We start from the raw sequence: 15,512 nt of genomic DNA on the forward strand, positions 1-15,512 counted from the left end.
TTGCATTACATACTGTTGTATAATATACCACTTATGCATTTGGTCGGTATTTACCATGCTGTTTGAAATTTGTTACGTGACAAGGGGCAGGCTACCAGATTCCTGTCCAGGCCTAGGCATAGAGCAGCAGCAGATTAGAAGTAGTGGACAATCACATGGAGTTTGGCACTGATCTACTGAGGACTCCACAGGAACGTTAGCAACAGCTGCCACAGGAATTTGGTGATTGTGTCTTCCTGATTTGGGGGGGGGGAGAGACCACATGTTGGGTCTGTGTGTACCCATGGTGTCACAATGTATTATGTGTACAATAAATAATAATAATTATTTACTACTGCCACAAGTTATACATATTCAATTGCACTACAGAACCATTATATGCCCCAAGACAAGAACATGTCATATATTTATCTAAGCCAGTTCTCCCATTTTTAAACATTACCTTAAAATTTTTTATTTATAAAAATATTGCATAAAAGTTTAAATGGTTTAACTATATACCACTGCCACACAAAAAGATTAAAAGTGGAATCTTGCTGTGCATAATATAACCATAAACAGTTATCAATCTGACCTACTTGTGTATCATTGTGTCACAATGGTACTGCTACAGAGACGTTCAGAGTGCAGAATCAAAAAACAAATGCACTCTATAATAACCCATCCATTTTCCATAACTACTTCTCTACAGGGTTGGTGTGAATTTGGAGCTGACCACAGCAACCATAAGGCACAAGGCATCACATGGCAGTCTATAACAGACCATGCGCAAATCCCTAAACCTGGAGATGAGAGACTACAGTGCCACCCACTGAGCCCCTATGCCACACACGTATATATTATATAACTTATTAATATGCTATGAATTTAAACTGAGGCAAGGTGGAAGCAGAAAGCACAGCAAGTAAAAGCCAGACAGTCGCGGATTTACTCACTTTTCAATGCATATTTGGCTCCTTTAATATTTTCTCTTCACCACCAATAACCTGGTTTTGAGTAATTCACATTTATAAACTTGGACAAGTCCAGTGAATTTTTAGATTCCTCACAGCACTTGGATGATGTGACAGCACTGCCCAGTTTTTCCAGAGTTCTGACATAACTGCCAAATCCCATTTTGGCATAACTGCATTCTGCGCTATGTTAACCATCTACTGTTTGACATGAATAATCGCAATTTGCTAGTTCATTACCTTATAGTACCACCCTCTGCTGTCATATGAATAAAGGGCAAGAAAACATATAAGATGAGGATCAAGACACAAAAACAAACAACCTTCTTTAAAGGCTTCCATTTGCATCAGTAAATTCCAAAATAGGCACTTTAATGAGAGGTGTCAGTTAAAGTTTGTTATAACAGTCCAGTTCATTGCTGCAGTCATATACGTTGGTCTAAAGTTTCATAATCCATTAATTAAAGTACACCAGCCCCTTTATTTTATGAAAATACTCTGAAGCAGAACTAAACTTGTGTCATCATTGGTGCAAAGCATGCTGGCATCTGGGCATCTGTTATTGGAAAGGTGAAGAATCAAATACAAACTGACCATTCTGGTTAATTTCTGCTTTATCTAACCAAATAATTATTAACACATGCCGAAACAGCATTATTTGAAGACCAAATATATCGACCTGAAGTCATACAGACGAAATATTTTTTTTCCGTCAATTCATATTCTTTGTGAATTTCAACACGAATAAATCCCAATTATTGTTTAATATCGTATTTTTAGTTTTAAATTTGTATTAGCCCAAAAGTCTAAATCTGGTGCTTATTTAAAAGACAAAAATAGCAGGACAGCCTATTTTTATTTGACATTATTGGACTGAATTTATGTTGTGATAGCTTGAAGATTAAAATACCAGCATTGCGGAGCTTAAAATGCAATATCTACCACCCGCAATACTGAAGGGAGTAATAGCCTTGTTTGGGAGCAGATGACATTTAAAGTTTCAGAGGATGCAAAACTCCAAAAGACAATTTGTACATTGAAAATGATAAAGAAAATCAAACTAAATATCTCCATGCACAAAAAGACCATTCACAGTGTCCCCTGAGACATGAAGAACTGAATGATCACATTTTGACAGGTTGCAGATACAACCATTCTAAAGAAGTAGTCTATATACAACTGTGCTGCCTAGAATAATTTTCAGAAACCAGTCATACGGCTTCATCCTATGCATAGCTGCAATTCAGCTTGCTAAACCAAGGGCAGTCATTGTTTTCAATCAAAATATTTCCCCATTACAAGGTTTCTTCTTATACATATAATGGGTGGTTAGGATTCATGTTTAGTAACTTTTTTTTTTTTTTTTTTTTTTTTACAAAACTCCTCCAAGTATTTACATTAGAGAAGCTGGTACAACCAACACTGCAAACTATCAAAACACAGGGTGGTATCTGAGCCACATCCACAATCTGATAATCTGCATATCAGTGAAGCCTTTTCTTTCCAGTAAATTTTATCCAGGTATCTAATTATTACAAATGTGATTTCTAACCTTTTACGCCATCTTTAATCTTTCAGAATTTTAAATATAGGTATTTATGAGCATGGTTTTGCCATTCGAATTATAATCCTTCTCATGATCCAAAAATTGATTCCAAACTATTAACTCTTAAAGAAAAATCCACTCTCTCACACACGCGCTAGAATTGCAATACACAGGACTGGGTGTGTGCTTGTCTCACTTTAAAACTCTTCCATGTAAGACTTATCATACTCTATGGAACATGACTGCTCCTTCAAAAATGCTATCAATTCCCAGTTCCTAATAGTGGTAGTACATCTTAGACAATCTAGCAGATGCAGAAAGGTCTACCATATTAAGTTACTGTATTAATCCTCTGGTCTGAAATCCATCACAAGTAATCATGATGAGCAGGATGCATATCCAGCCCCCCTTCACGTTCTTGCCATCACTGTGTCCTTAGAAACCTCCTTCTGGAAGCATCAGATATCATTGGTGTGAGAACGACAGAGCAGGTGCTGAATGACGACAACCAAATAGTACAAAGATATAGATGAGCCTCCTGTCTATTGCCAGTCAGAATCCATTGCCTGTTGGTGTACAGGAACTGTCCTTTTATTATTACCTAAACTTGTCCAGCTCATAAAATGAATCTTCGTCCACAACCCTGCCAGGACCCACAGAACCCTTGCTTTGTTTATGTTAAAGTTTCCATGAACGAAGAAAAATACATCTCCAAGATCCACAGCAAAGTTGAGTATCAAGTGCTCCGCAGGAGTTGGGGTTGGTTCATATGTGAGCCCAATGTTACAGCTTGGAGCTGCCCTGGCTATCCGGATCTGTGCCAGAGGAACTGGTGTCAGAGTCCGTATCGGCATCATTGTCCTCCATCTGGCATTTCTCACGCACCCGGTGCTGGATGGCTTGGAGTCTCACCAGCAGGCTTTGGTAGTCGAAATGGCCCCGCTTTTCTCCAAATGGGTCCTACAATAAATAAATAAGCAAAACCATATTTTATTTTAAACATGAATACACATTGAATTTATTTATATTAGGGCGGTGAAATTTAACGCATCAGTGTGTAAGGTTAATAAGTTAATGCGTTTTTATTGCATTGTCGCATGGAGTATTTTGTTGCCAAAATGTGAGAATAGTATGAGCAAAGTTTTAAATAGGGACCTAAAGATATTGCGATAGCAGGCTGAAGTAAAAACAAATAATAATACAAACCACAAATAACAGTACCAAGATAAAGTGCTTCTACTAACTACTGAGATTAGGAGTACCCAGAAAAACAAATTTCAACATTTTGAGTTCAGAGTAAAAGACTTTACCTTCATAACTTCCGTTTAATGATTCACATGTTTGATTAAATATAAATGTCTCATTTTGCAATTCCCAAATACTCTCTCACACATAAACACGAATTCAGGCTGGTTAGTAATTTACTATTTTTATATTATTATTATTATTATTAGTAGTAGTCTTACAATTTTTCAGTCTTTAGCTGCATTTCCTGGAACCAATGAATAACAGTAAACAGTAAATTGTTTGCACAGTATTTTTCTAATCTTTTAATGTCAGTAGGATGAAGTCTTTATTTACTCTGTAACCTAACTTGCCAGTTGCTATCCTTATTATTAACGCATTTTAGCCCTCAACGTTATACTGACTTACTGTAAACCTAAAACTGTAGCTGTATTACCTGCATGGTCTGTCCCTGCAGATGTAGGCGCTCTTTGCACACACTTTCGTAAAAGTCATAGTACTCCAGGAAGGACTTTTCCATTACACTCCTATAACAAAAGTAACACATATATTTCAAAAGGCAAGCACAAGTACCACCACAAACCTCTAAACTGGTTTGGAGGTTTATGGTCAAGAAAAATGGGTGACAGCAAACAGCCGGCAATAACGTCCTCATAAATGACTGCAAAGTTATTATACACGTGCATGAACGTCTTTGTATGTAGAAAATGGAGGGAAATATATGTTTGTATTCACTGAATCTGCAAACAGGTGAAGGTAGAAAACGCTACATTACATTATTTCATTTAGCAGAGACTTATCCAAAGTGAAGTGCTATTCTGAAGGCAAGGCCTGGAACATCAGGGGTTTACATCCTGTGGTCAGCAGAGTAATATCACCCTGATGTTACTCAGCATCCAGAGACACTGCACATTGGTTGACACCAGTGCTCTGAACCCAAAAATTGCCTGACCTGTACATTAATGTGTCTGTTTCTCTCATGATGAATAAGAGGTAATATACAAAAACTACCAATTTTCCCTAAGGGGATTAAGTACTGTTATTTAACTTTATAAATCTAACCATTTTTACACAGTTAACATTAGCAAGGGCCTAATTATATTAACAGATGTAAGAGAACTTTCATAGACAAGCATTCAGGCAAAGAGAATTATTAGTACAAGACTACTTAGAGATGTGATGGAAGGTGTGTTAGAGGCAATAAACCCTTCAACGGCATAATTTTCAGAAAGCCTGCCATTCTTCTGCATTCTTTTGCTGCTTTGTTTTTTAAAATATGGGTAAGAGAAAACTTACCAGAGGGCCTCGGGACAGGGACACTTCCCGTCGAGCATGTCACACACGGCCACTCGCATCGTCTCATGGCGGATGCATTCATTGTAGTTTTTACTGTCACCGGGGTGTCTTTCCTGTCACACAGACACGTGAGCTCAGAACTTGCGAATAGGGCTGCATGATTTCACATTGCGATGTAACTGAGATTATATGGCGAATGCGCAATAATCACCAGGGCTTTATACAACGGGTGAAACATTAGTCCGGATGCTGGTGTTTTTGTACTATACGGACTTATTCCCACAATTTGGTGACCAGATTAGAAGTACGCCTATATTAAAATATTAATGGCGTGTTTTGTGATGCTCAAAAGTTAGCAATCTTTAATAACCGTGTCAGACTTTAAACTGCGGGACACCACTGATGTCTTTTTACCTTATCCATGATACCTCCTCTTCTAAAAGATGCTGTGGCTGTTGAGCTGCCCCTTTCTTCATAGGCATATAAGTGCTTTATACCAAACAGATTAATATTACTAAATATTGTTACCAAAACAGTAATTTGTGGCAGGCTCTGCTAACCCAATTTAACAAACATAAGGACGTGCTGAATTTATACAGATTACTAAATTTTGGGCGTCATAATACACATCTCATTAGACGTACTTCTAATCTGCTTACCAAACTGTGGCTGTAGGTAAGTGTCTGTATAGTACAAAAACACCAGCGTCCGGACTGTTTCACCCACCTGATTACTGGGTTTGTGCCATATAATTGTGGTGGGATATCGTGCAGCTCTACTTGCAAGTTTTCTTTGGCTTTTAAAACCTTATTACAAGCTGAGCCTTCGCCCTTTTTAGCTCAGGGACTTGCAAAGCCCCAAAATGTGCAGTAGCATTACCTGTCGGCATTTGGCACAATGTGAAGTTTTGTGTATGATAGACATGTTTATAGTTATTAAGAAGTTTAGCCTGGTTGCACACCTGTTCAAAGCCAGGCTCGTTATGATAGGGGTTCTCTGTCATAAGGGACTGGATGGAGATCAGAACAGAGGAAATGCTCTGGGCTGGACTCCATGCCGGACCAGTCCATGTCCTGCAAATAAACATAACAGAGAAGGGGACATTTTAATAATATAAATTAAATCATAGTATAAAAAGAAACTGGGTTAAACAGGACATATAACCTGATGCATTTCACAGATCTTCTTGTGTTCGGGTGAGTGTTTGCTACATGAGAGGTCTACAGCAACTCCAAATGGGATGCAGTGGTGAGGCAGGTGTGACAAGAGTTCATGATGAAAGTCTGCTTTTCAGTTAAGATGCTATAAGCTTTTGTAAAGGGAAGAAAATGATACATGTTGGCATATTATGTAATTGACTTTTGAGTGGAATAATGTAAAACGGTTCCACCTTGACATTTGATGTTCTTGAGTAAAGGACAAGTGGTGACACCCCGAAGAACTTTTCACTCAACCACGCTTGATTTCAGTTATGAAAAACTGTCATTCATTAGCATTGCCAAGAGGAAATATTTTTAATAAAGAGATCCTGTGTCATCATTGACAAGTTCCACAAACTGTGACAGAGGTGTCTATCACAAAGGTGTTCACTGGAAAAATCTTCAGCAACTGACAGTCTTATTAGGGATTCGAGCAGCAGAGCTGCAGGTATGTATTTTTTTTTTGTCCTGATTATTATTCCAAGAATATTTTTGTACTTTTTTTTTAACAAACATTAATGACCTTGAACTCAAACTACTTTTATTTCCCAACTGTTTATTTAATTCTCACTAAATAAGGTATATTCCTTCTATATCAAAACACAGTGACATTTTACACTATGTGAAAATACACTCAAGGAAGCAGGTACGGTTATTTACCCGAGGATACTGAGGCACACTTTCCCATTGCGGTAGAAATTTGGGTTGAAGCGCACAGTGTTGTTGCCTGTGGTGATGAGTTTCACCCGAGGTGGATGTATTGGATAATCTGGGGGACAGCGAAACAGGAAGAGGAAGAAGCCCCCTTCATAGGGAGTGTCGAAAGGTCCAGTGATCAGGGCATGGATCTGGTGAAAAAGGACATACAACTTAACACAGACCTAAAAGCATGAAACTATAACAGCAGCAACAAACCAAGAGTTTTGCCAGTGTAGTCCGACCCAGCAGTTCGGCAGCTAGACAGTCTTCAAATCAGTATACAGTCTCAGAGTACTGCTGATCTTTACCTTTGTCATGTCATGAGGATCTGGAACCACGAACATGCCTGGAGGAGGTTCCTTGTAAATGGACATAATATCCCTATAAAATAAATAAATATTTAAAAAATAAATAAATTTATCATCCGGGTAGGACAGACATGTATATATGTTAAGGGAAAAACAAATGACCAAAAACTCATTATCAGGGGCGTCCTTTGGCCTATTTTATGGGGGCTACCCAAATAACGTGTATTTATTGGCTTAAGTCATGAATAGTTTGCCATCAGCAAACTCAGTCCCCCTGCCTATTCATCTCTAACTACGCCCCTGTTCATTACCTTTGTCATTTCGGGTAGTTTGACTTCCAAAGTCAAATAACTGTCAATGGCTGAAGGCCTTTTAACAGCCCAACTAAAAAAAACATCAGTTTGTAAGAAAAACGTTAAAGGTTGCATTTTAAATTAATCTAACACATTACACGTATAGTCCGATTAGATTTCCGGTATTTTAGAAAATAAAATGGCATAACACACAGTTAACTAATAGATGTGCTTTTTGTTTTAACTGGCACCAAAATTTCTTAACATAGCCGTAAATTGTCACAGCATGAATAGGAATGATTTTATAGCTTTTATAACTATTATGAAAAGACGTAGGAAAATGGTGTCTTACGGAATCATGAGCGACAAACATAAAGAGCCAGCACGGTATTTACGTGGATGTTTACGATACCTCTTTATCCGGAGAATGCATTGCTGAGACGGCTTCTCGTTATCCCAATCGGTACTTAGGGTCGGATCCCAAAAAGTAGAGTGTATCTGAGACAGCAGACCTGCCCCGGCCAGGTTCGGGCTTCCAGTCACCCCCAGCCCTATATTATGAACTGCGGGGGCCGCATTTGATGGCGCGAGGATGGCAGTGCCCACTGCGGTACCAAGAACCCCTATGGTGGTACCAAAGCCGCTCCCCATGGTCGGTAGAGGGATGTCTCCAATGCCCGGAGCCATCACGGCTAGGCCGGTCTCAGCAGCCGTAGCAGGGGACGGCGAAGCCGGGCTGTTTCCACTCGAGTCCGCTGACAGAGAATTCCCCAACGCCGGTAGCTGTGTACCGCTGCCCTGGCTGGCTCCGGCAGTCAAGCCCATTCCACCTGTCACCTCCGCCGCGCTGTCCGCCATGGCCTTCAGATCCCGTTTATTCGCCGTGTATCACCACACCGCGCCGATACTGCTAAGTACCCCGCAATAACAGTGTTTTACCTCTCGATACAGGCCTATCCCCGACTGCTCCCACCGCCACCGAGGATGACTACAGTATCGAGGAAGAAAGAGGAAGGGCTCCTACAACTGGCTTGCCTTCCCAGCAAGCCGAACAGGATTTTTTTTTTTTTGGCAAAATCACGCGACACTGAAGACAGTTAACCGTTTTTCTGAAATATTTCTCACAACGAAATTGTAACTACCAGCAACAAGCTTTACTTTCTCTTTCCATTCTGTTTTCAACCAGCGATCACTTCCTCCTTTTTTGAAAAATGCTGCTCTCTAGCGCTTACTTTCTGAAGTACCATTTCTACGTTTTAATTTCCAGCTATTTCTTGCTGACTATATTTTACAATGATAAAGGACACAGAGAAGCTGTATTTATAAAGTAAACAGCTATAATCTATTCATCAACATTCATCTGCATGTTACGTGTCATACATTTAGTATAATATTATGTACAATTCGTAAAGAAGCATAGGCTTACAGTACAGGAAAAAAGTCTTTCATTTATTTTGGTAACTTATTCTAAAAAAAAGCACCCATTAACTTTTTCAGCTTTCAAATTTCAGAGCTGCTACAGGAATATAATTTATTCTATTATTCTTGGATGAATAAATTAATCACTTCATTGATTAATGTCTTTAAATTACATCAAATTTTGCTGCTAAAGTGAATGAAGAAGCACCTAAAATTGAATGCATTTAAGTGATAAGTTTAAGTAATAGAAGATTGAGTAAGAGGGATCACAGCTGATTTCTCTGACAGAAATGGGGGCCCACAGAGGGTCGATGGGCCCATTTGCCGGGAGGATCAGGAGGTTATTGATTTATATGAGTGCAGTGACAAAAAAGTAAAGCACCCAGAAGTAATGGTCCGATTTGGATGTAATTTGGCGCACGTGCAGACCAGTGATGGTTATGTAAATGATTCGATTTGCAAGGAGCTGGCATGTATAGTCAGCGGACACAGAAGATGCCTCCTGGGTGCATTAGACAGCATTACCAGCACTTGACGGAGTTTGATAGGGGTCACATTGTGGGTTTTCATGAGGTTGGGTGGTTGTATTGTGCAATTGCCCGACATGTGGGGCATGCAGATGTTACAGTCGCCCGATGTTGGAACCAATGGGCATGTGAGAGCACCCACACACGTTGTGAAGGTTCCGGTCACCCAAGACAGACCACACCAAGGGAGGATCGTTGTATTGTGTTTCAAGCATTACAGAACCCCATGACATCTGCGCCTGCCATCTGGACACAGGTATTGGACTCTCTACATCACCCCCTGTCATCCCGCACCGACTTGTCGACTGGCATCAGCCGGACTATGGGTTCACAGTCCCATGCTTAGGCTGCTGTTAACACCAGTGCAGAGACGACTGCGTTTGGAGTGGAGTGGTAACTGGGAGGCATGGACTGATAACGAGTGCCGACATACCATATTCAGCGATGAATCTCAGTTCTGCATTACCATGGATGACCGTCGTGTGTGTGTGTGGCAGCGCCGAGGGTGGAGGGCCAATCCTGTCAGTGTTCTGGAGAGACACACCGGTGTTACTCCTGGCATCATGGTGCGGGGAGCCATAGGGTATGACATCATGCTGCGGGGAGCCATAGGGTATGACATCATGGTGTGGGGAGCCATAGGGTATGACATCATGGTGTGGGGAGCCATAGGGTATGACATCATGGTGTGGGGAGCCATAGGGTATGACTTCAGATCATCTCTGGTAGTGATTCTGGGGACCTTGACGGCACAGTGCTATGTCAGTGACATCCTGCGTCTGCATGTCTTACCCCTCCTGAGACGGCACCCTGGTACAGTTTTTCACCAAGACAACGTGTGTGTATGTGTGTGTGTGGGGGGTTCCACACCCTACTGACCCGGGACCAGCAGTGTGCCCTTTCACCACGTGCAGATTCATTTCCACCACTCTGTCTGGGTCCTTCACTTTTTTTGTCACTGAGTGTATATACCTTTTACCTGCTGGTAAATCTGTTTTGTTCAGAGTGTTAAATTTTAAATTTGTATGACAAATTTATAAAAGTTCATGTTGTATACCTAAAGCATATTTCACAAAGATACATGGTACATCTGTAATGTTTAACCGTTAAAATCCAGAGGCTTTGTTTGCATGCAAGGACATGTGTGCAGAAATGAGGAGGGGAAGTGGGCTGATTTACCTTAAAAGAAATTGTTTTTGAATGAGATAAGAATATTTTTGATCATAATGTGAACTCTGTGGGGAAAAAAAAAATGTCACAAAAAAGCAGAAGGCTATTGTGACCACTTCCTGAATGTAAAACATCTCACTCATACACCATATTTTCACTGTGTATTTGTCATAGTGAAATTGGATTTGGTATAAAATCAGACAAGGCACAGATGAAAAACAACCATGATTCCTGAATTGCAAGGTTTTCTGAGGAGCAATTCCCACATTTGTCGAACAGCTTATTTCATGAAACATCTGACTGCTGAGAATAGGTTGACTGACATATCACATCAATCCTAAAGTAAAATGAAATTTATCTTTTAAAATATGCCACTGCAATTCAATTCTCTCTTCCTAAATGAACCATCTGAGCTACTTACCAAATTCTGGGCCCTATGCACAAACAGCCTAATCACACAAGACTTCACTGGAATTTGGCCTATGATGTTAGGTAGCCTAACATCATAGGCCTGCATGAAAATTGAACACTTTTGCATTTGGCTGAAGAGAACAGCTTTTTATCAAGTAGCCTATTTATTGAGCCTAGGGGTAGGAAACACACATTCATTGACTGGGGCATGATCAGGGGCGGATTAACGCACAGGATAGATATGGCTTAAGCCTAGGGGCCCCACGTGTGCCAGCCTGCAAGGGGGCCCCCATTGGTGCGGAGGGGGGCGGGGTTGGGGGGCCCACAGACTACTGTAGTCTAGGGGCCTCTGTACACCTTAATCCGCCCCTGGGCATGATCACACTTTTCTTCAAATATCATAAACTTAATTCATGGCAAATAAATTATTTCCTATATATTTGTTTTGTCTTTACATTCATCTTTATTTTAATGTATATTGTAAATATGTAAGATTTATGTTAAGTTTGTAATTTGACATCAAAGTATAGACACTGCAAAATGCAGTTTGGAACACTTACAGAAACATTATAAAAGTACATAGTAAGCAATGGCGGCAGTTTTGATCCCAGATATCTGATCACCAAAGTCTTGGCTACATGAAAATGAATAAATGGTGTAGTTGCAACATTCAGTTGGATAAATAAATAAGAAAAAGCAAACTCGGGTCTGTCACGTCCCGCTCCGTCCGCTCCTAATGTGTGCCACGCCCACCTCATTACCTCGTGTTCAATCCTGATTCCGATCGCCTGTGTCCTATTGAGTCTGGTCTGTCTTTCCTATTTAGTCCTCGTCTGAGTCCGTCTCCGGTAGATCCGTCATTGATGTTGCTTTCCGTTACCCCTCGTCCTTTGTTTCCCCCGAATAAACCCCGATTACCCTACCTCCTGGCTCCTGCTCTCCTACTTGCCTGCTCGCCCGACCAGCGAACGTGACAGAATGACGGATCTCTCCAACAACGCTGCGCAGCAGGACGTGGATGGATGGATCATCCTGCTGCACGAAGTAGCGCACTGGAGAGAGCAGCCAGAGGTCCGGGAGGACCCCGTCATGAACGACCTGGTGAGCCGAAGCTGGGACCTCCTCCAAGGCGTACAACCGCGCACGGAGGAACGCGACTTCGCAGAAGTGCGTGTCCTGCTGCGGCAGCTGGCCCTTCGATTGGAAGAGAAGAGGCTCCAGCCGCTCACCTGGGCGGAGGCAACCCCGCCTCCGCCTACAGGAACCGGGCGGCGAAAAAAGAAGAGACGCCGGGGAAAAGGCGAGGAAACCGCCCCGACGCTCTTCGTAGGGGCGTGCTACCTCGCCGCAGCGCCTCTTCAGGCAGAGGCTCAGGAGAAGCCCCTCCTGGCTCAGCAGACCCCGGAGGTCTTCACCACCGCTTTGCCCCAGAGACCATCTGCCTCGCCTCTTCAGGACGGCCGCCTGGAGTGTGCGAGGATCGCAGCGGTGTGGGACGCGATTCCGCGGGTGCCGAGAACCCTTAAAGGGGCTTCGCCGACTCACTCGGCGCCTCTCCTGCCGCCGATACCGGACCTGCAAGCTCCGGAGCAGCCCGCGGCTGCACTACCTGCTGCTGATGCCGCCGATCTGCCCGCGGCTGCGCTGCCTGCTGCCGCCGCCGATCTGCCCGCTGCTGCCGCTGATCTGCCCGCAGCACCGCCTGCTGCAACTGCCGCCGCTCTGTCAGCGGACCTGCTTGTCCTGCCTGACCCGCCGATCCTGCCTGACCCGCCTGTCCTACCTGACCCGCCTGACCCGCCAGTCCGGCCTGCTCTGCCTGCAGTCCCTGCAGCTGCCACCACTCTGGCTGCGGCACCCACCGTGGTGCCCCCTGCTGGCCGCGTGATGGCGGCACCCGCCGCGGTGCCCTCTGCTGGCCGTGTGATGGCGGCACCCGCCGCGGTGCCCCCTGCAGGCCGCGTGATGGCGGCACCCGCCGCGGGGCCCCCTGCTGGCCGTGTGATGGTGGCGCCCGCTGCGATGCCCCCTTCTGGCCGCGTGATGGCGGCGCCCGCTGCGGCGCCCCCTGCTGGCCAAGTAACTGCAGCGCCTGACGAGGCGCCCCCTGCTGGCCGCACACCCAAGGTGCCCTCCGAGGTGCCTCTTGCTGGCCACGTGACGGCGGCGCCCGTCCTGCCGGCACCTGAACTGCCTGTCTCGCCTGTCCTGCCGGCTCCTGATCTGCCTGTCTCGCCTGTCCTGCCGGCTCCTGAACTGCCTGTCTCGCCTGTCCTGCCGGCTCCTGAACGGCCTGAGGTGGCCGTGGTTGCGCCCCCTGCTGGTCGCGTGCTGGCGGCGCCTGCCGAGGCGCCCCCTGCTGACCAGACACCCGAGCCGCCTGCCCAGGCGGCCCCTGCTGGTCGCACACCTGTAGCTGCCTCCTCTCTGCCTGAGGTGCCCGCTGAGGCGCCTCCTGCTGGCCACACGCCCGTGGCCCTGCCTGAGGCCGCCTCTCCCGTCCTGCCCGCGGCCCTGCCTGAGGCCGCCTCTCCCGTCCTGCCCGCGGCCCTGCCTGAGGCCGCCTCTCCCGTCCTGCCCGCAGCTCTGGCTGCCCCGCCTGCGACCACGCCCACGGCTCTGGCTGCCCCGCCTGCGGCCACGCCCGCGGCTCTGGCTGCCCCGCCTGAGGCCCTGACTCCCTCGCCCTTACCCCGGCAAGGCCAACGCCCCCCAGGACCCCGCCTCTCCGTATCCAGCAAGGGACGGGGACATAGGCGTAGGGCCCGGGTCCCGCCCGCCCTGCCCCCTGGCTCGCCCGTTCGGCCCCTGGCGGTGGCTAGGTGGCTGCCTGCGGGTCCTCCGGCTCTGGGTCGGCGGTCCCCTCCGGGTCCCCCCCTGGATCCTCGGTGCCGGTCCTCGGTCCCGCCTCCGGGTCCGTGTCGGCCGCCTCCGGGCCCCCCTGCTCCGGCTGAGCGTCGGACGGCGCCTTCCCCGGCTCCGGCTGCGCCTCCGCCTGCCGCGGCTTCCCCCTCCTGCCTGCCTGCACTGGTGTTCCCTCCTGCTCCCTCCGTGTCTCCTCCGTCACTCCCTCGTCCCGTTCCCTTGGCCCCTGGGTGGTCCCCTCCGGTTCCCTCCTTCCTCTCGCCTGCGGCCCCTCCGGCCGCTGCCCGTCGCCCGCCTGGGCTTCCTCGTGCTCCCCTTGTTCCTCCTCCATTTCCGTTCGTCCCGCCTGTCTCTCCTTCTGGTCCCTTTGTTCCTCCTTTTGGCACTCCTGGCCCTTTCGTGTCGCCTGTGGGTGTTCCCCCTGTGTCTCCCTTCTTGATCTGTCTGTCCGCCTTCCCTGTCCTCTGTCAGGTCCTGTCCTTCTTTTCGTCCCTGTTCTTGTTTTGCGTCTCCATCCTGTTCCCTGGTTTTGGTTGACGTTCTGTTTTGTCTTTCAGGTCCTGTTCCCCGGTTTCGTCCCGTCCGTCGCCTCCTCTCTGGCGCGCCCGGTGTGCGCGCCTTTGGGGGGGGGTTCTGTCACGTCCCGCTCCGTCCGCTCCTAATGTGTGCCACGCCCACCTCATTACCTCGTGTTCAATCCTGATTCCGATCGCCTGTGTCCTATTGAGTCTGGTCTGTCTTTCCTATTTAGTCCTCGTCTGAGTCCGTCTCCGGTAGATCCGTCATTGATGTTGCTTTCCGTTACCCCTCGTCCTTTGTTTCCCCCGAATAAACCCCGATTACCCTACCTCCTGGCTCCTGCTCTCCTACTTGCCTGCTCGCCCGACCAGCGAACGTGACAGAGTCACTATTTCTGGTCTCCTTCCATTGAATATTTAGGAGCTCTCATGTGCAAGCATGAGCCATTCACACCTGGCCGCATAACAGCTAAATTAAATGCGCCTAGTTAAAACCCCGGTGAAGATTAAACCATTGCAAGGGGTGAGGGTGCTGGTCCTCAGGCACTGTAAGCTAGGACACAATTCAATCCGTCAACCGATTTATTTTCCCACAAAAATTACATTTACATTAGTTAGCAACATTTATTGTGATCTTTGAATAATATTAATGTTTAAAGGAAAATAAAATTCCAGATTCCTTAGGGGCCCTCCCCCCACATGGGGCCCTGATAACTCGATCAGTCCCTTTTTCTGCCCACTACGACGCCCCTGCTTACTACTATGTGGTGTCTTCAGTATCCATGTTGAACAACCTGTCTCGTGACTTATAATGATCTCTCCCATTATAGAGACAACCTCGGCACTGCTTGAACTGATATTACTCCACGCCTTTCAATGGCACCGACACAAAGCCTTGAATTCTTTTTTTTCTAATGTTAAAAAAACTACTAAAACCTCCAGATAATACCTACCTTCCCCCGGTCAATCTATACAATTACTTTCTTAGCTCTTTTCAGGCTAGAATTTCCCCCGTTCACATCTTTTTGGTTACCATCCTTTCCTGTCATCCCTCCACCTATGA

The 15,512-nt window shown here is 45.7% G+C and overlaps 1 protein-coding gene across 1 annotated transcript; it reads right to left on the minus strand.

Annotated features, from left to right (window-relative positions):
- Nucleotides 1-1,304: 1,304 nt before the first annotated feature.
- Nucleotides 1,305-8,763, minus strand: ube2z (ubiquitin-conjugating enzyme E2Z). Its single transcript, XM_023835811.2, has 7 exons — nt 7,952-8,763; nt 7,247-7,319; nt 6,900-7,087; nt 6,002-6,113; nt 5,041-5,153; nt 4,181-4,271; nt 1,305-3,459 (listed from the first exon to the last, which is right to left on the minus strand). Exons 1-7 carry the CDS (start codon nt 8,395-8,397, stop codon nt 3,283-3,285), a joined length of 1,200 nt encoding a protein of 399 aa, XP_023691579.1. The 5' UTR covers nt 8,398-8,763; the 3' UTR covers nt 1,305-3,282.
- Nucleotides 8,764-15,512: the final 6,749 nt, after the last annotated feature.

The sequence above is a fragment of the Paramormyrops kingsleyae genome, chromosome 5 (genome assembly GCF_048594095.1).
Source record: "Paramormyrops kingsleyae isolate MSU_618 chromosome 5, PKINGS_0.4, whole genome shotgun sequence".
NCBI lineage: Eukaryota > Metazoa > Chordata > Actinopteri > Osteoglossiformes > Mormyridae > Paramormyrops > Paramormyrops kingsleyae.